Source organism: Leiobunum rupestre, chromosome 4 (assembly GCF_980474605.1).
Source record: "Leiobunum rupestre chromosome 4, qqLeiRupe1.1.hap1, whole genome shotgun sequence".
NCBI lineage: Eukaryota > Metazoa > Arthropoda > Arachnida > Opiliones > Sclerosomatidae > Leiobunum > Leiobunum rupestre.
In genome coordinates this window covers 73,130,601-73,154,841 of record NC_143387.1, presented here as the reverse complement: position 1 = coordinate 73,154,841, position 24,241 = coordinate 73,130,601, and the positions used below count along the sequence as shown (strand labels likewise).

General features: G+C 36.8%; 3 protein-coding genes across 4 annotated transcripts in view; 1 reads left to right on the top strand and 2 right to left on the bottom strand.

Annotated features, from left to right (window-relative positions):
• Positions 1–24,241, bottom strand: part of LOC149948981 (mite group 2 allergen Tyr p 2-like) — a 327,603-nt gene that overhangs the window by 60,614 nt on the left and 242,748 nt on the right. The gene's annotated exons all lie outside the window — the stretch shown is intronic.
• LOC149948990 (uncharacterized) lies at positions 98–3,824 on the top strand. The gene is made up of 9 exons (XM_090174210.1): positions 98–321; positions 577–728; positions 810–932; positions 1,179–1,287; positions 2,169–2,450; positions 2,522–2,674; positions 2,754–2,828; positions 2,892–3,043; positions 3,628–3,824. Exons 2-9 carry the CDS (start codon positions 579–581, stop codon positions 3,769–3,771), a joined length of 1,188 nt encoding a protein of 395 aa, XP_090030336.1. The 5' UTR covers positions 98–321; positions 577–578; the 3' UTR covers positions 3,772–3,824.
• LOC149948989 (fatty acyl-CoA reductase 1-like) lies at positions 8,131–23,775 on the bottom strand. 2 transcript variants are annotated; one of them, XM_090174201.1, is made up of 12 exons: positions 23,696–23,775; positions 23,406–23,614; positions 22,002–22,144; positions 20,245–20,537; positions 15,794–15,866; positions 15,025–15,131; positions 13,684–13,861; positions 12,388–12,432; positions 12,206–12,324; positions 11,372–11,611; positions 8,789–9,046; positions 8,131–8,372 (listed from the first exon to the last, which is right to left on the bottom strand). In XM_090174201.1, the coding sequence occupies exons 2-12, from the start codon at positions 23,464–23,466 to the stop codon at positions 8,204–8,206; spliced, it is 1,686 nt and encodes a 561-aa protein (XP_090030327.1). In that variant the 5' UTR covers positions 23,467–23,614; positions 23,696–23,775; the 3' UTR covers positions 8,131–8,203. The 2 variants fall into 2 exon arrangements, with proteins under 2 accessions (XP_090030327.1, XP_090030329.1); XM_090174203.1 differs by lacking the exon at positions 23,696–23,775 and having other exon boundaries at positions 23,406–23,652.

Genomic DNA, 24,241 nt, shown 5'->3' with positions numbered 1-24,241 from the left:
CTTTGTTTTGATTCTCATTAAATAATAAATTCGTCGTCTGCAGAAATGTTTATTGTTCGTTGCGTAATATAATTGAACTTTATTGCCAATAATCCGTCGGATAAGAAAGTGTCGTCTTCGTTTTCTTACTCCTTAATTTTCTAAGTAATCCGAAAAAAAGTCCTTGGACAAATGTCAGTCTTTTGTCGTTAGTAAACGCAGTAGCTGTCGCGTAGTGACTCGTGAGGGAAGCTGCTAATCCGACGACGAGGCTTATGTTAAATTTTCAGCTGTCTTTTCCGACTCTTTCAGTTTGTTAACATAAATTACCCGTCATTGTCAGTGAGTATTTTCGATTATTCTCATATCGATGGTGACTAAATTTATTGAAAATAAGGTAATTTAGGTAATATTCCGATTTTTAAGCGTAAAAATTTGACGTGTTATAACAGGTTCCCGACGCTTAGCAACAAGCTGTGCGATATCAAAAATGTTTTGTTGGAGATAGTTTTATTTATTTATTGTTATAACACGATTAATTTTTTTTCAATTTTATTGTCACAGGTTTTACAAATTATTTTATCTTATGCGCTATAGAAATGCAGTTTACGTGCAGTTGCTTGAATATCACGATCAGTACAAATATAGTGGAGCCTGTTGATTTGTCTCAGCTAATTCCTCCTGTAAATGATTCTTTTTTAAAATTGAAGCTTATCAAGGTGCTTAGCAAATCGTGCAACATAAACTTGGTAGGCAATTATTAGGCTGTTATTGATAGATGTAGTTTTATTGCCATGGTTGTAAATATAAGAAAATTTTCAATGGTTTAGGCTCAACCCAGCTTGTGTTCCAAACGTCAAGTTGGCCAAATTTTAATTTCCACTTGTTTTTGTTGCGACCAAGATACACATGCGACAAATAACGATTTGGTTTTAATAAATACAACCCTTGAGGTAATTCTAACCATATTTATTATCCTATGTTACTATTTTAAGACTCGTGCCTAGTTGCATCACTTCTTACAATATTTTTATCTGTCTTCGTTAGTGTCTTAACCTCTGTGTTGATAAGATAAGAAAATTTGTTACTTTATAGGGTTGTCTTTAATCTTGTAAACAATTTGCGTTAGATTTTTTGTACTTCAAAAAATATAAAGGTAGTTTTCACTTTTAATCTACGCAATATTTGTATCATTTTAGAAAGATACCAAGAAAATCAAAGAATTACAAGAATCGGAAAATTATTCCAAACTTTACAAGCTCATTTTGCCTTCATCTTCCTCGTCTAATTTGTTTTCAACGTCTTACGGTTAGTTTATGATTTTGAAAACCATAAGTATGTTACTTACGCTGCTTCATGTGCAAATTTTTTAATGAGGGCCAGTCATATTAACAGGGTTTGTCATCATTTTACTTAAAAGTTTCTCATGTAGCCTCACTTGATGTGATGAAAAAATCATAACAAACATCAATTCTTAGTGTAAAATAGTTTACTTTAAACCCCCCTTCATTTTTTCTCTAAGTAAACCATATAGAAACTTTTAACACCAGCGAAATACATATTTTGTTTTCACTTTTAAATTTTTAATCCTTAAAAATTTGTTAGAAAATAATGCAGGGTTGCCACACTTCAGGGAATTTAAAAATGGGCCTAAAAAGACTGAATTTTAAGAATTTGTGAAGAGTTAGGGAATTCAATTTTCTCTTGACACTTTTTGAAGGTAATTTTAATTTTCTTCAAATTTGTTTAGGATTTAGCTTCTTTATCCCTTTCCATAATGGACTAATCTACTTATTTGCTAATTTTAAAATCTTTTGCAATGCCGTCCATAGGTGGTTCCTTTTAACTTACTAGACCTATGACAAATTCTATGATTATCATTTATTTCCTTGGAAAATTTTGATAATTTTTCTACACAGCAATAACAAAATATTTTACCTTAAAGTCAGGGAAAATGGACTTTGAATCTCAAAATTTTGTGGCAACCCTGTAATGATTAAGTTTAAATTAATAAAATAGGGTAGTTTATTATAATTATGATACAAAGTTACTCTGTTAAATTAACACATTTATTAAAACAAAAGTCAAAATTAAAAAAAAAGTAACTTTGTATCTTAAAAGCCTCTGAATAATGTTTGGAAGAATATTATAGAAGTTTGAAAATTATGTAAATCTTTTCTTCCTTGTAGAATTGAAACAATCAAAAAATTTAATACCAAGTGATGTCGTTCAAACTGTATGGCAGCAAGCGAACACTTTCCTGTGCCAACAACAAAAAGAAATGGAGGAAAGAATTAGGATATTCACCGAGAACCAATACGCGGAGTACAATGATCTCCAAAGTCGCATCATGAAAGAGAAACAGGCTTTCATCGATCTTTTGCATTGCCGAAGTTTGTTGCCCTTGAAAATGTCTCTTCCCCTGTCGCTAGGACAATTTCCATCACCACCAACTTCTCCCGATAATTCTGGTACTTTTTTACAAGAAATTAATTTAAAAAGAAATTATGGCAAACTTAACTTCTTTTACACTCCCAATTAGAAAAAATGGTGAATGATAATTCAATTAATACTACGCCTGTTAAAGTTCCAAGTAGCGTGATGGCAACTAATATTTTAAAACACCGAAAAGAGCTTAATGTCAATCGTAGGAGAGCTCAATCTATTCATAGTACAATGAGTTTTGACGCTAGCAGTAAGTATTCTAGTTATAATTCTTCATATTTCATCATTTGTACGTTAAACTTATGATTGAATTTTTCATCATTTTATAGCCATATTTGACATGGATGGGTTAGAGGATGATGCGGCAGCGTTTCCAATGTCAGATGAGGAAGGAGATACAGATGGTATTAATACTTTTAATTTTAAATGAATCATTTAGACATTAAATTTTCATTTGGAATATTCAGATAGTACGGTAGACGAGAGCGCAACTAAAAATAGGGTACCTCAAAAAGGGGTGTCCAAACATCGAAGTCAAGCTTACGCTACTTCATTACCTATTACTGTTCCACTTTGGTCTGCATTCAATCATCCTGATTTCTCTGATGAAGAAGATCAAGTTAGTTTTAGTCTTAATTTTAATTTAAAGTGAGTGTTGGCTCCATCCAATTTTCAAAGCACTAAAATAGCTTTCAAAACCACTTGCACAAGCTGCAATCGCTACCAAAATGGGTGTTCACTTTCCTTATTGCCTCTTCCTAAATTTTATGTAAACATTAATTACATTCACTTTTGACCAGAGATTTTATATGGTAAGTATAACATGGGTTGAAGTCCATCAACCACAGTATTGTTTCTTAATTAGCCTTTCAGTTTTAGGAAAACCTAATATTAGAGGATTTGAATAAATAAAGCATCTGCTTAGCAGACAAATTCAGCAGTTTATAAGCCTCTCGCATGGTCTTAAATAAACTTTGAGGCTACAACCGTTTCCTAGTGCTTAAACACTTAATTTGTGATGCAATGTATTTTAGTATGCATTGCTACCAATAGACGGCAGGCTAGTCGCTTAAGAGTTTCTGGAAGGTGCTTCCATCTAGAAGCTTCATTTTTTTAAACTTTGTTCATGGATCTGAAACTTTCTTTAAAACTACAATTACATTTTACATTTCATTTAATTATTTTTAACTTAAATCATTTCAGAAAAATCCTAGTCCTGATCCCCAACTCATCGCAGCTAGCATGCAAGCGTTGGCCATGAGTAGCCGTGATGAAAAAGAAATGTTTGGAGATTTACCACGCCGTCGATTAAATACTGGTGATCTAGTCAAGTCACGGCCAATTTGAAAAAGGTGGCCAGTTCTTTTTCAAGTTTTCATATTTTCGTTTTATTTACAAAACCCATTATCAAAAAGGTAAAACAAAATGGGTAAAAGTTTTGTTATTTTGCAAAAAAAGCTACATAATAGGTTACATAAATATTGTTTTAAAATTGATATATTTCACTCTTTTTCTAACTTTGGCCTTAAAAAAATAAGAATTAAAAAGAGAAAATAGTTAATTATTTTTAAAGGAAACTCATGTGATGTTAAAAGACCCAGTCGATTCGTAATAGTAATGGCCACAGTCTTTCCCTCGTAAACATGTTATCTTTAGTTTGCGTAAAAATTAAATTTTCCAAATTAACCTTCAAAGGTTTAAAATTGAACTTTTCAATTCACTCCTTAAAGAATTTTCCATAGTCTATATTTTGTGATTATATCGTGACTATATTTCGTAGAATTAATAATAATAATCAATTAAACTTCCAATAATGTGAAAAACTCCAGATCAAACTTTAAACGAATTTTAGCTCAAAATATTAAGTTAAAAAAACTGTTTAAAAGATGTAAGTTAGTTCCTCAGCCAAAGATCGTACGAACCACTTTATATATATATCTAAAAGAAAATTAGGTTTTTTTAAAAATTTATTTTAGCTAAAGTTTACACCACTGATGACAGCTACTCCCCAGTACCTAAATCAAATTCGAAATTGATTTTTTTATCAATTTCCTATTTTTAAAACTGCCCTTCCCCATTAACGATAGTAAAGATGAAGCATTGAACTAATAATTTAGAACTTTCTAAATTAGGAAATTTAAATAAAAGAATTGGTAGGTTATTTGAAAAGTGAAAAGTGCCAAAACAATATCCTTCCCCCCCCCCCCTCCCTTTTGATAAAACAAACTTTTAAAGGTAACTCACTAGTTGATGTAAGTTTTGACAGAAAAACAGTCTTGTATGATTTGTTACAATTAACTTACCATGCCTATTAATTTTAAAGAAATAACTAATATACTTTGGTAAAAACAATCTTTTAAAAATTACTGGAAGTTGTAACTTGAGTTGTCATATAAAAATATGAAATGAAAATATTTGTGGTATTTCTTAACTATTTTAAATAGGTCAAAAATTACTTTTATGCACAAATATGTAATTTAAAGGGCCAAAGAATCATTTGAAAATAATAGCTCTGATTTTCAGTTAGCTACTCATTTTTTTCGTACCTTTTTGATGACCAATTAAATTTTTGTAATTTTTCCTCAATCCAAATGATTCTAAAGTCCTTTAATGCCATTCATGTTAAAATTTAACACCTGATATTTTTGTTGGGTCATGCCGCCCTCAGGCTTATTTTTTCTGTGGGGAATTAAAAATTATGAAATTATATGAAGAATGGAATATAAAAATTAGATGTTTCAGAAATATGCTAGTCAAACAGTTGAGAAACGACATTAAAAGCAAATAGTTTTAAATATATTTATAAATTACAATTTTCCATGAACGATTCTAATTGAAATTGAGGTGCCACCGCTTTATTTATCACGCTGGCTGCGATGGTGGTTTTGAAATCTCTAAGTAATTATTACTAATTAATAATAAATTATTACAAATTGTGGTAATTAATAAATTTACCACTGATAGTGGTAAAAGTAAACAGAGTGCATTTTGAAAAACCATTTTCATATGCATTTTGTATTTTTATTTTGAGCTGTCAACACCAATTTACATTTTGCTACTTATTTAATCCAGGCATTTTGAGTTATGGAGAAAGTATTTTGCATTTTTAGTTATGAAGAACAGGCCCGGATTGGCCAGGTCGGTTGGTGGGCGATCGCCGAGGGACCCGGCTCACGAGGCCCATATTGCTCATAAATTTTTCCTAAAGGTCCTTTAGATGCGTTTGACTTTAAAGGTCCTTTGTTGTCCTATAAATAACCATTTAGATTTTTATTTCATACCCCCCACCACCCGGTAAGGGAGCCCCTCTTCAGTCTCTAGCCGAGGGCCCCCAAAGGAGCCAGTCTGGGCCTGATGGAGAAAGTATTTTGCATTTAAAAAAAGCATTTTGAACAACCCTGCCATTTTCCCAGCCCTCCTGTACACATTAAACGAGCGTATCGCTTCCCCCTTACAATCTACCATGTTAAATTTCTTTCCCCTAACGGGTCCCCACCCCAGGTAGTCAAGCTATGGATTCCCCCACGAATAATCTCCTTAAAAGAATCTGTACCCTTGGGTAGCATTTTAAGCTTGGAGAAGGGAAGTATTCTGGAGTGGAAAATCCCATAGCGGTAACAAGAACGTCCTTTTCTGCCTATTGCTGTTAGAATTACCCAGACTACCCCGGTTAAACCGGTTTTTGGTCGGACGTCAGCTTTATCTGCCATCATTTTGGCTTGATGACGTCCGACCAAAAAGAGCATGATGGGAATTTTACAAAGCCGCAGGTGGCGCCCGACTTTTCCACTCCAGAATACTTCCCTTCTCCAAGCTTTAAGGACCAAGCAGGGGTTTGAATTTTACAAGTTTCCTGCGGGATCTCGGAAAGTAGGGCTGGACAATTTCAAGAAAATTTATTTTCTAGATTTGCTAAAGAGGAGGAATACACTATTTTCGTCCGGAGTTTTCAAACACCAGTATTGCCCTTCAATTGACGGCTTTTAAAATTCATTTTGCGCGTGAAAAAACCCCTATCTGTTATGGTCAAAAAAGCACGCAAAGAAGGCTGTGTGCCAAGACATGTACCTGTAGTGTCGCGCGCTAAAACGTCATTTCAAAATCCGTCAATTCTTTTTTGGAAAATAGTAGAAATATAAAAATTTCAAGAAAAATAAAACTACGAATATTATTTTTTAAATATTTTTATAAAACATAATAAATCAATGTTAATTGTGAAAATAGACAGGTTAAACTAGCCATTGAAAACGTGAAAGGGAAAAGGAGTGCAGATTGTACAAAATAAACCTACGTCTACACTCCTACAAATTTTCCCTACACGTTTTCGAGGAATATCTTAAACCTAGGAGCAACAAACACAGCACCCCACACAAGGAGAACGCAAGACGTCATATGTAGTCTATTTTCTTGTGTACAATTTTCATTGGTTAGACGCTTTAAGGCGGATGCACACTTAGCCTTCGCGCGCGAAATTTCGCTGGCAAATGGCGTCGCGTCGTGTGGCTTAAATAGAATGGAAGTCATGGCGCATGGGCGCGTGCACGAAAATTCGTAAGTGTGTTTGGGCCTTTAGCGTCTGCTGCCGTCGGAAGGGAAAAATTCGGAAATTGTCTTCCCCCTTTCCGTAAAACGTTCAGCTTAAAGGTTCGTCCAATGGAATTTGTACACAACACTGCGTTAGCTTGTTTAAAGGCTAGCTGCGTTCTCCTTGTGTTTGTTGCTCCTAGCTTAAACTGTATTAATACAATCAAATTTATTTTCTTTTGTCAATTAAAATAAATAGCCATAATTTTAAATATTTTTAATTTTTTTATCTATAATCAATGTAATTAGCCAATTTATTAAACAGCTAACCTAGATGGCGCTACCATGCAATAATGATGAAAGATGGGGTGTTTATGGAAAGCGAGTCCGATTTATGGGCACCATCCAAAATCTGCTCAAATCTAACCTCCTACAATTTAATAACCTTGATATTACTAATGAGGTAGAATAAATAGAGATCCAAATCCGCCTTCCAGGACCTACCGTTTCGCGGGACAGTATTTGTTGAGTTGGAGAGGCCCATTAAATGAACTTAATCAAATCGTGTTTGCGCCATCTATGGTGTTATTGGAAATCTAAACCCTTAATATATTAATGTCTGCTTATAGAAACAGGTGGCGCCAACACGCTTGGAAAAAGTTGAAACTTAGCCTAATTCTCCTACTCAAATAAAACGTGTCCCGCGAGCAGTGGTGTAGTCCTAAAACAAAAAGAACCGGGGCGCTACATGGGTACGGCCAACTTCTATTTCGTGCGTAATCGAAGTTGGCTGTACCAGCCGCTATAAATGTACATCCAACTTCGATATTTAGCGTGATCGAAGCTGGCCCTACCTAGGTAACTATTGGAAATTGTTATGGTATTTTCCTGTGGGCAAAATTTATAATAAATTCACACACCCCTTTATTCGATAAACATTATTTGCGAAATAAACAAGGCGCGCCCTGGAAAGTTAAAAAAAAAGAGGCGGGGCACGCCCTGGAAAAATGGAAAAACAAAGGCGGGGCGACGTCCTGGCCCGCCCTGGCCCGACTACACCGCGAGTCCCAGATTTGTTTGGATCTCTATTTATTCTACCTCATTGGATATTACTAGAGATAGCACTAAATTTTCTACGCGATAAGCTATTCCTGAAATTTTCAAAAAAAAAAACAGTTCGAATACGTGGAAAAATATAAAGCTTTATTAAGAAATATATAAAGTGCATTAAATTGTTAAATTTGTATACAGAAAATTATCCCAAAATTTTAGAGAGAGGGCCCGATAAGGGTCCTTGTAACAATTGAACTAGAGCAAAAATCATTCTCCACCACCAACGTCGCGCGAAACGAGAGTTTTTGTAAAAAAGACGTAGTAAGCCAATGACGAAGACAATCTGCGCTAAAGTACTTGCGACGTAAATCCTGCAAAAAGAATTAGCTTTCAATAATCACCCAGTACCAAAGAATAGATTCTAAGGCCATGTATTAATTTCTACTTCAGGAGAAAGACTATGTTGACACGATCCGTGGCTATCATGCTCGAACTTTCCACGAAACCAAGAGGGGGGAGGAAAATCGTCACCGGCACGCGCCTCAATCACTCGGCGGAACAGATAAATTAACCGCCAAAATTTTGATTATTCATAAAAATTTATATTATTCGCGGTTATGAAACTATTAAATATGCAAAACAAATTAGTTTATATTCAGATAAATAAATTTTGGTTAAGGATAAAAACAAAGGGAATTTTTTTTATCTAAACCCCGACATCTAGTCATTCTCCCGAAGTAGTCTTATATACTTGTTTCTACTAAATTCAAGTGACGTCATATTATACCTTCGTAGTTTAGTCCTAGCAGCGGGCAGGCTGGATTCGTCTTCTTTGAGAAGGTACTTGCGAACTCCTTTGACGTAATTACTGACGTACTCGTGCCAACCGATATCTCTAATGTCAAAGTTGAAGATTTCTTTGTCACGACCTTCCAATTCATTCATGAGCATTATAACGTTGTTAGCGTGGAAAGTGAACTCTTTAGTTGTGAAATATTCCAAAAATCCCAAAGCACGGTGAATACGGTGATAAAGTTGAACCATTCTGTCGTAATGAAACAGAAATTAATATCGTTCTAAGGTATCCGAAAAAAGGGTCCCAACAATATTCGTAAAACTTCCAAAGTTGTTTAAAAATCAACAAATGCTATAGCCAGGTTCACACTTACCCCTAAAATCGCTTCGTTAAATCGTTTTAGATAACTACCTTTCCAAACCTGCGTGAGAAATCGCTTCGTGTTGGCTTAGAATCGCTTTCAAAACGACAAGGCGGAGAAGTAAAATTGCTAATATTTTCAAAAATAATGGGAATAAAATTCTAAATAACGTCAAAAATTATTACTGATGTATAGTAAACAATAACTTATTGTTTTGGGATACATTTTACTATTTTCAAAATTCTGGTAATAATTTGAAATGGCTATAAGCGAACCAGGGTGAAGCGATTTCGCAAGTGTGAACCAAGAATTATCGTCGGCGGTCAAAACCGGCATTCAAACCGACCTAAACTGGGTTTTAAGCTCTAGTGTAACCGTAGCTTATGTAGCTCCATAATTAAACACCCTCTTTTTTACCCCAAAGCGGGATGGCTGGACAAAATATTTCCGGTTGGTCGGTTACCAGATTCACTTAGGTAGTCAAAGAAGCCAACTACAATCCATGACTTACTGAAAACCAATCCTTATTTATGGCACCGCTTTAAGCCAGGGTCACACTAGTGCTTAAAACCCAGTTTAGATCGGTTTGAATGCCAGTTTTGACCGCCGACGATTATTCTTGGTTCACACGTGCGAAATCGCTTCACCCCGGTTCGCTTATACAGTAGTAGCACTCCGTAGCTTTGGCCATGGCCGCCATTGTGGGCGCGAATTTTTTATGAATAGGAAAAAGCATGGGTGACGTCGTGTGACGTGGCACTGCCATTACTCTATAGCCAAAGCTTAACGTCATTTCAAATAATGACCAGAATTTTTAAATTACTAAAATGTATCTCAAAACAATTAGTTAATCATGTTTACTATACATACAGTAATATTAATTGACATTATTTAGAATTTTATTCCCATTATTTTTAAAAATACGAGCAATTTTACTTCCCCGCTTTGTCGTTTTGAAAGAGATTCTAAGCGAACCGACTTGGACGAGTTGCTTCCCGAACCAACACGAAGCGATTTCTCACGCTGGTTTTGAAAAATAGTTATCTAAAACCAAGCGATTATAGACTCTTTTAAAGGCGCCTTCCCAATCGACCGCCATTACCTTACAGTCTACGAGGAGGGTGATGAAAAAATTGGTTTTGGGGGGGATGAAATTTCTGCGGTAGAGGGCTTGCTCGTTGGTTGTCTGTAAGATAATGGCGGCGCCCAGTAAACGTTTCTAAAAAGAGTGTATAGGGGTAAGTGTGAACCTGGCTAGTGTAATCGGCAAGGACAACACATTGCATGTCCAGACTCAGTATATTAATAATTCCTAGCGAATTTCTGTATCGGTTTTATTGAAGTGCATGTTAGCACTTTCATTCAACATTGAATCACGTAGCGACCAACGCGAGAAGCCCCTAAACTGCTACGTACCTCTATAAGCTGAAAAGGTTACATTAGGTAAAAAGATCATGCCAGCAGCGTTGCCAGAAAAAATATCGTTCTTTAAATAATTTATGGTCAATTTGAATTTTAATAGAACATTGGCGTTAAACTTGGTCGAAGTTATATTTATGATAACTAAAAATTTTAGTAACAATTAAATATAATGAAAATGTCTCGACTAAAACCAAGAAAAAATAAAACTTACATCTTTAAATTAAAATTGTCGTACATAGCCACGTAGTTGTCAACGCGATAAGTTCATAACTGAGGAATCAAGCGGGCTTACGCGTTTCTCGTACTGCCCACCACGTGGCTCTCTAACTGATCAGGTTAATTGTCGAAAAAAGCTTATTAGATAGTTCGCCGTTGAATTTATAATTCTGGCTATTTTAATTCCATTTTAATTGGTTTTTGACTCGAAGATCTATTTGGTTAGAGTTTCGCGTTGTAATTTTATTCTCGAAGACCTATTGGTCCTAGTATTTCGTAAGTTTTCTCTTTAATTTAAATTTGTTAGGGTTTAGCTTTTTTTAATATGGACTTTCTACTTTTTCGCGTAATTTAATTGCATTATAGTCTATCGGTGGTCCTTATTAACTTTAAACAACGCCGAAAAGGTAAAAAAGACAAACAACGTTTGGGGAAACTAAAATATTTATTAATTTTGCCTTTATTAACTTTAACTTATCGTTGAATTTATAGTACTGCAGTTCGAAATTACAATAATTATCGTAAGTCTGGCAATGCTGCAGGTCAGTCAAGTTCTCCGAATTAATTTGACTTACCCTGGTTTCTGACCAGTTACCCTGGCTAGAAAATCTACAATGTAGGCTGGTAAATAATGCTGATAGAGTTGACAGACTGAGTTGTAAAGTTTGCTAGTTTTGTAGCTTCCTCCTGGATATCGGAACATTTCCATACTAGGATATCGCAGTAGGATGGGATAAGAGATACGATGTATGTCTCCCCAAGTAACCCTGTTAAACGGCCCTGATGTGCAGTTGAAGATCATGGTGTCATTGGGCCTGAGTAAAAATAAATCTTTAAAAACACATTTTTAACATTGATATTTCGTTATTTTTATGAATAGTGTAACGTCCGTATACTCGTTTTTACGAGCGTACGCGCTTTTTTAAAGTTCCCCGATAGTTTAGCTAATCACAGATTGAGACCACTCTACTAGTTAACTAGTACTTACATTGGATCTTTAGACTGGAAATAAGGAAGTGATAACACTTTACACCAGATCGTTCCTAATGATCTAACGACGAGACTATTCATTGTAAAGAAATTCTAAAACTGTCATCTGATTTCTACATAAAACTGTCGGTACAGTCGGAACCGTAATTGCTATACATCGAGGGACTACCAACAGCACTCACAAGGAGAGTACCCGAGGTGTTTATTGCCGATTTAGTTCAAAGTCGGCCGTAATGTAGACCTATATGAGATATGAAATTTCCCAAAAGGAGACGTTGCACTACCCATTCGATTTGCCATGGCAACCGAGAAAGTTGGGGCAAGATAAAACGGGTTAGCAGCGATTGATGAAACTTACGGGATAGCCGGGACTGCTACACTATTCATAGCGCGAAAATTCGTATTCGTTCTTGTTATACCTTTTCGTGCCAATGTACCACGCGGCCGCTACCAACATGTTAGAGACGACGTCAACGGGTACCATATCGGCTGCCGTGTTCCCATTGACGACCATAGTTCTGAGAACCCCTTTTCCGGTCTAAAGTTTCAAAATATGAATAGTTTTGACATAGGCAGTTTAAGCTTCGACGCCAATACTTACCGCGACGATAAATCCATTGGGGCCGTTGAAATTATCCACCCATCCCTGCGTAAGTGGTTAAATTATTATCTCGAAAATCCGGTAATAACCAATAGCATAAATCTATAATATTGTATAAGTTTGTCACTTTGGGGAATATTTTGTTGAGAGCTAGTAACGGATCGACGTCATCACAAGAAGAAAATCTCCCCCTAGCGAGGCCCTGTCAAAGGCTGGGTGTGACGCGTTAGCAAGCGGACGCAAAACGGCGATGAAGCCCGTAATGCAGTCTGTCTTGTGAATAGCTCTCAGTAAAACTTATGTAACAATATTTTACACTTATGCTAATAGGAGCTTCAATAAATAAAACCGCTTCTTTTATGTCCCCCCTTCGTAATTTTCGATTACTGAAAAAAAATATTTTCAGTTGGCCAGTTACCAGATTATGTTGGTAGTCAAGAAGCCAAATGCAATCCAAAATCAAGTCAAACTAAGTCAACTAGATTCGACATAATCACTTTATTGATTATCTAAATCATTTACTGTACATCGAATATTCATTGCAACCCTGTTTTCCAACGATAGATACACTGTACATACATTTTTAAACTTCGAAAAACCGCCGCTTTTGGGGAAATAGGAATTAACTAATTATTTCTCCTTAAGGTTGGTTTTATATTTCTCCTTAAGGTTGGTTTTATTTTTCCCTAAAGTTTGTTATTATATTCCTCCTTAAGGTTGGTTTTATATTCCTCCTTAAGGTTGGTTTTATATTTCTCCTTAAGGTTGGTTTTATATTCCTCCTTAAGGTTGGTTTTATATTTCTCCTTAAGGTTGGTTTTATATTTCTCCTTAAGGTTGGTTTTATATTTCTCCTTAAGGTTGGTTTTATATTTCTCCTTAAGGTTGGTTTTATATTTCTCCTTAAGGTTGGTTTTATATTTCTCCTTAAGGTTGGTTTTATATTTCTCCTTAAGGTTGGTTTTATATTTCTCCTTAAGGTTGGTTTGATATTTCTCCTTAAGGTTGGTTTGATATTTCTCCTTAAGGTTGGTTTTATATTTCTCCTTAAGGTTGGTTTTATATTTCTAAAGGGCAAAAACGCCACGAAGGCGTTTTGCGTCAACGCTCGCCGTCGTGATTATATTGTCCTTTTGAAAAGCAGCCCTTATTTCTGGCACCAATTTAAACCTAGCAGCAAGGACTATATAAAGCGTCGCTTGCAAGTCCAGTCTCTTTCTATAAATACTTTCAAGCGAATTGATGAATTGGTTTTATTGAAACACCTATTTTGGAGCTATAAAGTTTGATATTTACCGGAAGTGGCTCCCTCCATGACCCCGCAATAATCGACGGCCGAACTATTGCCATTGGCAGATTACCTCCTTCCTGAACTAGTAGGTTTTCGGCAATGGCCTTGGTGTAATGGTAATTACTCGGTCGCCCACTGAGTAAACGAGGAACGACTGTATCAAGTAGTTCTTCGCTCATCCATCTGGAAATTTTTAAGAGGAACCTCTAACTGAGGGATTTGATTAAAAATGTATATGGGCCAATAACAGATTTCATTTAGGACATGTCATATCCGAAAAAATAACGACCGCAAGAAAAACGATCATTAACAGCGCGATCTATCGGTGATAATCTTTAAATTTTCATAAAACTGATACGTGACGATTTACCTCAAAGCTAGTGATTAATAAGATTGGTCGACTTTAAAGGTTACCGATAGATGTCCCTCCACTCCTTGGGTTAATAGCGGCGGAAACATAATCTAAATGCGGATGTGACAAGAAACTTTCGATCAGGGTTGGACATAAGGCACTAGTCACGGCATTTGACTACTAAAATTAATCGAAATCTGAGGCTCACTAGCCAGGCTGACTTCTAAAAAAATATCCTTATGTCCAACCCTGCTTTCGACGCTTTTGGCGTGACCGAGCTTAAGGTCCTTCCTAAGCGGACGACGCATTTTTATTTCACTTGTAGGCTGTTCAACATTTACCAGACAGGTTAAGCCAGTGCTAGAAAACTTGTAGTTGTGTAGACGGTATCTTTATTCTGTACAATCTACACTCACTATTGCAAGTTCTGTTTAAGTTTTCGTAGGAGGGCTTAACGTGTTTATTTATTCCTTTAGTAGTTTTAACGACGAGTGTTTAAAAAAAAAACACTCGTCATCTACTTAGAAGATTTCAAGCCACTCTATTTAGAGGACCTCTAGCTCGGTCACGCCACTAGCGGTGAACGTTTCTTACAACATCCCTATTACGCTTCCCCATCTGACAAAGTGACTCGTTTTTTTAGTTGAACGAAAGCTATCACTACGCCCTCTTTTGGTTTCCGTCGAAAACTAGATATGTAGCGTATTAGCAGACGCTATTAGAGTTTGACAGCCAGTAGCGTAAGGATTATTTATGACTGGTATTAGATATTTATGATGGATGAAATAAAACCTAAAAAGGTTAGTGGAAATTTATTACAATTTTTCTGATTTACGTTTCCTCTATGATAACCCAGCAATTATGACCCCCAGATTTAGTCATTTTTATCTAATTTGACAATGGCAGACGCTAGATCAGAGGTGCTACCTCCGAGGAGTGTAGCGCCATCTAGACTCAATGAAATGTTTGATTGGCCCATGGAAATAGAACTTACTCGGCGGCGTCGATAATCTTTTGAGGTGGGATTGGTTCTGTGTATATGATTTCGTCTATTTCATCACGGTTGCAATAACAATAGGCTGTTGACACATGTATAAGTGCCTAAAGGATAATTTGACTTCATAAATAGTCTGCGAAAATATTATATTTTCTACGCTTGAAAGATTTCAATGAGTTTTATCAGAAGTGTATAATAAACCCTCTTCAGAGAAGCACGAAAGTTTAGTAAAACCGAGTAACAACAGAGTTGTAACAAGGGAACTACGTAACTGTGGTGCACGAGTACCAATTGTACTCGGAACAACAACTTCTTGAATCTGCGAGTTCTTCCCCCACTCGTTAAAGGGGGTTTTCCCCGAGTTTTTCGGTCATGGGTTCAAATCCTAGCGCTTAAGTGACTGAAAATGTTTTAGCGATAAAATCATGAGTAGGCCTACAATTACAATTGCAATTCTGTGTTTAAAAGATAAAATTTTCAGTTTTCTCTAGTTAATTTTCCTTTCTATATATAAGAAAATGTTCCATCTTCGCCGGGACTCGAACCCGCGCTACAACGGGAGATGTCACCACCGCGGCGAAAGATACACGTTGATTTTTTTAACACTGTTTCTTACCGATGGCGTATATAAGAGCTTACATACTTTAATAGCTTCTGGTATTATTACGTTTCGATTGTTGGCGAAGTTAGATTAGAAGGTTACACGTAGTAATTTTAGATTTATAAAGCTATTCATAAAAAGTAGTTAGATAGGTGATTTCCTTACGGCTAACTGTGGCATTTTATGGCAAATTTCCAAAACTCTTCTGGTACCCAAGACATTTATGTCGACGGAAGTCCTGAAAAATGTTTTACGGTATCATTAGTAGAAGTCCTTGAAACGGATATCGTAATAAAATTGCCGTTAAAACAAGTCTGGGCATAAATCGTTTTCACGCTGGATAGGGAAATATGTTTGAGGAAAATAATTCGCGTTTAATTTTTTACCGAAATCCATGTTTACACGGATCATTTTTCGTCTAGTCCGAATTGACCATAAGAAATCTATCAGCTATTTTCACCCACTGACTTTCGGATTTGACGATCATTAATTCTGTGACATTTCGGCGCCCTTGAATGTTCCTAGTAAGCCTGCAAACGCTTATTCCCACCCGTCTATCGGGGAAAATAATTATAACAGTGCCTGCGCATGTGCGGAGATATCACGAGGAGCTGCCATGTTTAAAGGGCCGCACCGGCGATTAAGTTTGACCTGTTTCACACGCTAGTTTCCAGAATAGGATTGGTCGTATCCGCTACCACGTGCTAAATTTGGGCCGATTTTTTCAAACGCCGGTGTGGCCCTTTCAGAATGGCGTTAACGGTTACCAATAAAATCTTGAATGTGGACATAATCTACAGCTCTTAACGATATTACCATGAATATATCATATGTGACATAATCACTCGTAAGTATCCCATAAAAGCATTTTCTTTAATGAAACCTTGTTCAAGGGCTATGACGTAAATTACGTCACTTCCAACTTGGTCACGAAAAACGAGTCATCAACGAAAGTTATAGCTTTTTCCATTTGTCTGCTCTCGAGCACTCTAGATCGCTCTGATTAACATTTTATGTTCCATTAGCGTGCTCAAATCTGCTCCGATCAAGTTTCGCGTGTTCCATTTCGCGCTCTCGGGTGCTCCGATTTCGACAGATAAACGGATCGAGATCGAGATCGGAGCAAATTTTCGCGTGTTCCTTTTAGATTTTTTGGCAAAATGGAGGACCAAGACGCGAAAATTCAAATTACTAGCAGACGAAAAACAACAAAACGCGGGAATATGTTCATGGAATGTTCCATTTGCGGTTTTACTCTAGTCGATTGGGGCGAGATCTATGACGTCAGAGACAGATTCAGAGCGAATCTTGAGCAATCAAATGGAAAACGCTATTTGTCAAGCGGATTTTGAAAAAGGTGGGTATTTCTCGCGCATTTCTAACTTTAGCAATCTATAGTTTAGCTCGAGCCTCGCGATCTCGTGATTTCATTTCCATAGCGCAAGGGGAATTATAAGTTTTGGTCAGCCATGGTCACACTAGAGCTTAAAACACAGTTTCGGTAGGTTTGAATGACAGTTTTGACCGCGGACGACAATTCTTAAGCCACGGTCACATTAGAGCTTAAAACCGAGTTTAGGTTGGTTTGAATGCCAGTTTTGACCGCCGACGATAACTCTTGGTTCACACGTGCGAAATCGCTTCACCCCGGTTCGTCATTTTAAATTATGACCAGAATTTTGAAAATACTTAAATGTATCCCAAAACAATTAGTTAATCGTGTTTACTATACATACAGTAATATTATTTGGCATCATTTAGAATTTTATTCCAATTATTTTTGAAAATATGAGCAATTTTACTTCCCCGCCTTATTTTGAAAACGATTCTAAGCTAACCGACTTGGACGAGTTGCTTCCCGAACCAACATGAAGCGATTTCTCACGCTAGTTTTGAAAACGAGTTTTCAAAAACGAAGCGATTTTAGGGGTATATGTTTCGTGTGAAACAAGGTCTCGTTGAAATTTTGTCTATGGAAATGTTACACAGTGGCACCTTGGATAAATAATAGTAGTTCCTACCTGTATATATCACTCTATCGTGCATTTGCTGAGTGTTTGTTACGACCTCTGACTTGTAGAAGGCTACGTGTTACGGGAGTTTCGGAAATTCTCCGTTAACATCGCCGAAGCAACGCTACTGTCGCAAAAGCCATTTTCTAGTCAGGTTTTTTTCCAAGTGATATATCCAGGTAGGAACTACTATTATTAATCCAAGGTGGCACCTAGGAGCAGCAAACACAAGGAGAACGAAGCTAACCTTTAAACACGCTAGGGCAGTGTTGTGCACAATTTTCATTGGACGAACCTTTACGCTGAACGTTTTACGGGCGGGGGGCGGGGGGGGGGAAATGCACGACTTTTGTTTGTTGCTCTTAGGTGGCACATTTATGAGTAATTATGTTACATATGATGTATTTATTTCAACCATGAATATCCAACTGCTTAGGTAATCTGCCCCCAGTCGCGAGGATGGGAGTGGATTCGTTTTTAGGACGTTGGTCACGCGCCGTCACTCTAAACTCGTTTTGATGAGCATCGTTTCATTGCCAAGGCTTAGCGTAAAATATATTTCTAAAATTTTAATACGCAGCTTTAAATTGAATTGAAACACGTTAATAATTAAAATTGTTATTATTCTAATTAACAGGAAATACCTGTATTTATTTGGCCGGTCAATCGAGGCAAAGACCAACGCTTGTCTCCTGATTACGTAAAACCCAAAATAATATAGACCTCGTATCCTAGATTCAAAATCATTGCCTTATCGGAACTCTAGGGTACAGAGTATCTATTTTATCTTTAATAAAACGCTAGAAGACTCAGCCCATGTCAGATTGGCTCAAACTGCACCGTGTCGGTATTATAGTCATATGAGTCCAAATCTTTAAAAATACGATTTAATTAGCCCAGTGGTGATTAATTAGGCATATAAATGCCTAACTAATCATCACTGGGCCTTCTTCAATCGTACCTACTGACATCGTAACTAGTTAAATCGCATTTTTATAGATGTGGACCTATAAGACAGCAATACCCACCGTGACATAGGCGAAAATGTGAAATGCCAAATTAAGGTACTAGTATAACTTCAGTGAGGCGAAAATGGGAAATGCCAAATTAATTAAGGTACTAGTATAGCTTCAGTGAGGCGAAAATGTGAAATGTCAAATTAAGGTACTAGTATAGCTTCAGTGAGGCGAAAATGTGAAATGCCTAATTAAGGTACTAGTATAGCTTCAGTGAGGCGAAAATGTGTAATGCCAAATTAAGGTACTAGTATAGCTTCAGTGAGGCGAAAATGTGTAATGCCAAATTAAGGTACTAGTATAGCTTCAGTGAGGCGAAGTCAGGGCCGGAGCTAGAAATTTCGGGCCCTAGGTAAGCGTTCTCAGGCCCTGGCCCACCCCCCAATTTGAGTAAGGAAATAGTCAGAAAATTTTAGTTAGGCACACGGGCCAGCGGGCCCCTTTCGGAGGCCCGGGCCCGGGGTACTTTTGACCCGCTTAACCCCCGTAACGCCGGCCCTGGTACTAGTATAGCTTCAGTGAGGCGAAAATGTGTAATGCCAATCAAAGGTACTAGTATACCTTCAGTGTATACCACAATAAAAGTTAAGCCTTGGCAATAATTACAAAGGAAAAACCTCATTCGAGTTGGTGACGTATACTACTACGCCACATATACACTAGAAAATCTGCACTACACTTCCCAAAACACTAAATAGTTTTAGTATAGTCAAAAGTTTTCATCGAAAGATATATATTACGTGGGTAAATTAAAGAATGTAATTAAACTAGCAATTGTAAGTTGATTTTTGTATAGGATTTTTTAATACGGAGAGACTTGCTTTACTCATGGGCCAAATAATGATAAATCCAGGACATGACTATGCGAAAAACCCGTCCGACAGCGCTAACACCCGACCACTATTGCCCCCTATTGGGGAAAATGCGCGATCGCGGACCTACGTCACTTTGGGGGCAAATTTTTTAAGGGTAGTTTTCAAAAATAATACACGTGGTCGTCGTAGTAAATATCCTGGAATACTTATTCACAGTTATCATATCTAGTGTGGTTATTAATGTAAGTACTTTTTTTTACGTACTAGGTTCATAATTAGTATAATATATATAATTATATAATATTAAACATATACTTTCCTAGAATCGTTAACATTAATCTAAAAATGAGGGACTAATATGGCAGGATTTTCGAATTACAACCGCCACTTATTTCCGAATTTCGACTTAGTCAACACAAGATGGCGTTCGGGAAACCGGAAATTTCTGCTTGATTTTGCTCCCAATTTTTTTTATTTGTACCTTTTCCCCGCCTTCTAAAATGGCCGCCCGTCACTTTTGGTGGACGACCGATTTAGTACGTATGAAGGTACAAGAGGCATGTCCTGGATTTATCATTATTTGGCCCATGCTTTACTAGGCCTATTAGAATTTTGTTACACTTTCTTGGTGGAAGATGATGCTACACAACACTAGGGTACTCAACTTATGAACACCACCCATGTCGATGGTAATACTTTTAGTGTTGCGTGGCGCCATCCTTTGCCGAGGGAATGTATCAATCTCTATCATCGACTAATTTGTGTTTGCGTACTTGAATGGCTCGTCAAAGCGAACTGTTGCTGCGCAGTGAAACACGACCGACACGTTGTTGCTGAGCAGGGCCAAATCAGACTGGTTAATACCCAAACTGCTCAGAGATATGTCCCCATTAATGGGCAGAACTTTGGTCAGAACCGTAGGGTTTTCCTTCTTGACCCGTTCGAACATTTGCAAATTGAGAATAGTGTCCAATCGTTGACGGGCTTCTTGACCTTCTTTCGACCTTAGCAAGACGTAAACCGCCTTGATCCCGCTGCAAGAACGAAGTAGCTTCTCCAACAGAACCTTAAAATACCAAGGTGTTAAAACGGATATTCAACCAAGGGCCAATCAAAGATTTCATCCAAGTCACGATTGCCTAACTATTTTGCGAATAAAATACAGGATTTTGATCTGCTATTATTTGCGATTATAAGACACTAAACATCTGCTTTAAGTATACCGGCTCTTTCCCCATTCAATGCAGGGACATCTATAGGTAACCTTTAGCAAGTACCAATTTAAAATTAGACACGTGGTTTGATCCACTTTCCATAAATTTTATGATTGCCGCCGATAGATCACCCCTCTAATACTTTCTTCTTGGCGTTATTTTACGGATAAGCCTTTGCCCTGGATGAACCGACTAAATTATCAAGGCCTATGCACGCACTTTCGGAAAGGCGAGTACTGCCGACTAACGGATTACTCGTATTTGCCGATAGATGGCGATCTAATGGCAGGAATCATTCGTAAAATAATAACGTTTTCCATTGTGATTGCTCGGAGCTTGCTCGAAGCATACTCTGATTTTGCTTCTTACGTCATCACTTTCGCTCGGAGTTTCTCGAAGTACCCATGGTCATACCTAAAAATTGAATACACCACTTTTAAGGAGCTAACTTTATCAGATACGCAGCTCTCATTTCATTAGCGGCCATTTTTAAAGCCCTTATAAAGGGCAGCTCGGAGCACTCCGCGAGGGGGCAACACGGTCAATGGAAGACGTGCCTCCCTTTCGGAGTTGCACTTTTGGACCCAATAGAATTCGATTTTCTTTCGTAGCACTCCAGCAGTGCTCGGAGGTCCCCAATGGAAAACGCTATAAGGGATGTTTCGGTCGTTGCCTACGTTATTATAACGGCCCATCATGCCCATGCACACCTCTCGACTAGAGCGGTACATTTTAGTGACGCAACAACTTTTTTTGCTTCCGATTCACAAGAGGTGCTTCTGATCAAGTAAAAGCTCGGTTATTACATCGTAAATAAACCCAAATTTGTTATTACGCGACAGTTTGCAACACCATATTTTTTGTGGGTCTTGGTCTTTTGAAACCTTACCTTTGCGTAAGCAACTAGATAACCTAGTGCAGCGGTTCCTAAAAGGTGTTCCGCGGAACCCTGGGGTTCCGTAAAAGGGTCACAGGGGTTCCAAGAATTCGCAGCGCGGCCATCTTTGTTTGTGTCAAGAGTTTAAGATGAGTAAAAAAAATGAGTTGGGGTTCTGCCAGAATTTGGTGGATAATTTAGGGTTCCATAGCAAAATAAAAGTGGGAACCGCTGACTTAGTGGTCAGAATTTACAAACTAAAATGCCAGAAATAAGATTAAGAAATTTCAAATTTCACGTGCATGGGCCTTAATAACAACGTAGGCACCGGTTCAGTAGGAAAATATACAAATGGATTTCGATTGATAAGTTAGTCTGTAGTGACTCGTATTGGACCCAGATTCAAAAACCAGCCAGCCAAGTGAATGAAACATATTACTTTTCCAACGAATCCAGTGGCGCCAGTGATAAAAACGCTTTTATCTTTGTAGAAATTCCAGACGGAAGAAGTTTCGTCCGCCATGTTGTATTTCAGGAGGTCTCCGCTGAAGGACTCTTCCTGGTTCAATTCGTTTTCTTTATCTGCGGGTGGGTGCGGGTTAAGACAGAGAAACTGGGCTTATTATCCCCGTCACGGCCCGCTTGTTTCGGATCGGATACGTGGGCAAAATGCTAATATTTTCAATAGCGTGTACTTAACGAATGTTTTCGAGATAAAATATTGTCTTTCACTCTATCTGGGTACATTTTCCAATTTTTCAAATGAAAATATTAAACATTGGATTGCTCTTAGAACTTTGAAATCTTTTTCCGGGTAAATATTGTAATGAATAAAAGAGAATTTTGACGATTTTGGTCGATTTTATCGCGATTACATTCTGTAGTTAAGAGTGTTTATCATAAAAAGGTTTAATTCCTAATCTATACGGTAAATTATTATTTTTTTATTTAATTTATCTTTATTCTAATTTAAATTTCCATCTGAATATGATTTGTAATATCCGATTAAGGCTTTTGTTTATTTATAATAAATTATTACACGAGGAAAGAAAGTTCGGCAAAAAGCGGGCTTTAGTTCGAAATTTTTACGTCATTGAGAACCTATATTTTCATTATTTAGGATACGAGGAAAATAAGGTTAACGAACCTTGAAATTCCAGAATGAAAGACTAATTTTTTTGCCGCGATTCGAAAAAGCCAAAAGATTTTTATCGAATGCTAGGTAAATGTTGAAACGAATCGGTCATAATCCAATAAAAGATTTTTTGGGCTTTGGTATTCAGGTTTTTCTATTCAGGGAGTCTGTTATTTACGAAAACGGTGTGCGCGAGATTTTCGTTTCGTGTCCGTTCTGCCGTGGTTTATAAAAATATTACTTTCCATATCGTTTCCTCGTATTCAGGGGGAATTTACCAGTTGCGAAATTTCAACTTAATCGTGGGGAGATAAAACTATACATAACCAAACCAACAAAATAAATTTTTCGTGACATTGCGAAGTACGTAAAAACTAAAAAATATTTTTTCCAAAATTTTTCACGCGGAAAAAAATTTAATTTTCCGAAATGTTTCAGGCGGAAAAAAATCAACTATCCGAAATTTTTCACGCGGAAACGTATTTTTAAGGCATCGGTATTTATGAAATATTAATATTTTAAAAGGAATACAATTTATAAATTTTAAAAATATACATAATTTAGTTTTCATTAATACCGTATACTTTTTCAACTTAGTTTTCAATAATATCATTAAATTTTCCAATTTAGTTCGTTAAATTATCTATCTTTGATTTTATTAATATCGTTAATTTTCTGTACAGCCAAACGGCAACGAAAAGTACTTACTATTTCCGCCTTTTCCGTAGAATTTGGAATTTTTAACATCGACCGCCCAGGATTGAGACATAGTTTTGATTTAAATTTTTACCCGTAGTGAAATCTAAATTAGTTTTAAGTATGATCTAACATTAAATTATCATTTAAATGAGCTACTTTTCCGACAACATTTTGCTTCGGAGACTGGCTATGAAGTTTTACTTATTTCGGCGAAATATCTAAATAAAAAAGGTCCATGCAAACAGGTTGAAATTTGTATATACAAGTACCACGTGACGTCGTCCGTCGACCAATCATACCCTCGAAAGTGAAGTATGTTTTTTTTACGTTACGCTCCACGCAGTCAAGAATTTCCACCCATGGCTCCTTGAATACATAGGGTGAAATTGAAAATAGTCCAAAGCCGGTTTTTGATAACCCTCCCGGTTGATTCAACCCTCTTTAAAAGCTGAATAAAGTACGAAATTGACGAATCCTGTTGGTAATTTAAGGTATTAGTCGTAAATAAAATACGCTTTGAATTAAATTTCTGGTCTTTATTTTATTTTATATCTCCCACGATTTGTTTTGGAATTTTTATAGAACAGTGCGCTGATTACGTAATAAAGTCTTTTATAAACTAGATGGCGATACTTGCTAGTTACATTTTAAAATGCTTATCATTTTGGTAACTAGATGGCGATACCTGCTAGTTTACGTTATAAAATACTAAGCGTTTTGGGGGGAAGATGGCGGCAGCTGCTAGTTTAAATATTATTTATTTAATTTTTCAAAATAAGAACATTTTGATATTTGTGTATATGACAACTAGGTCTTCTTACTATTACTTAGCGTTTCATGAACTA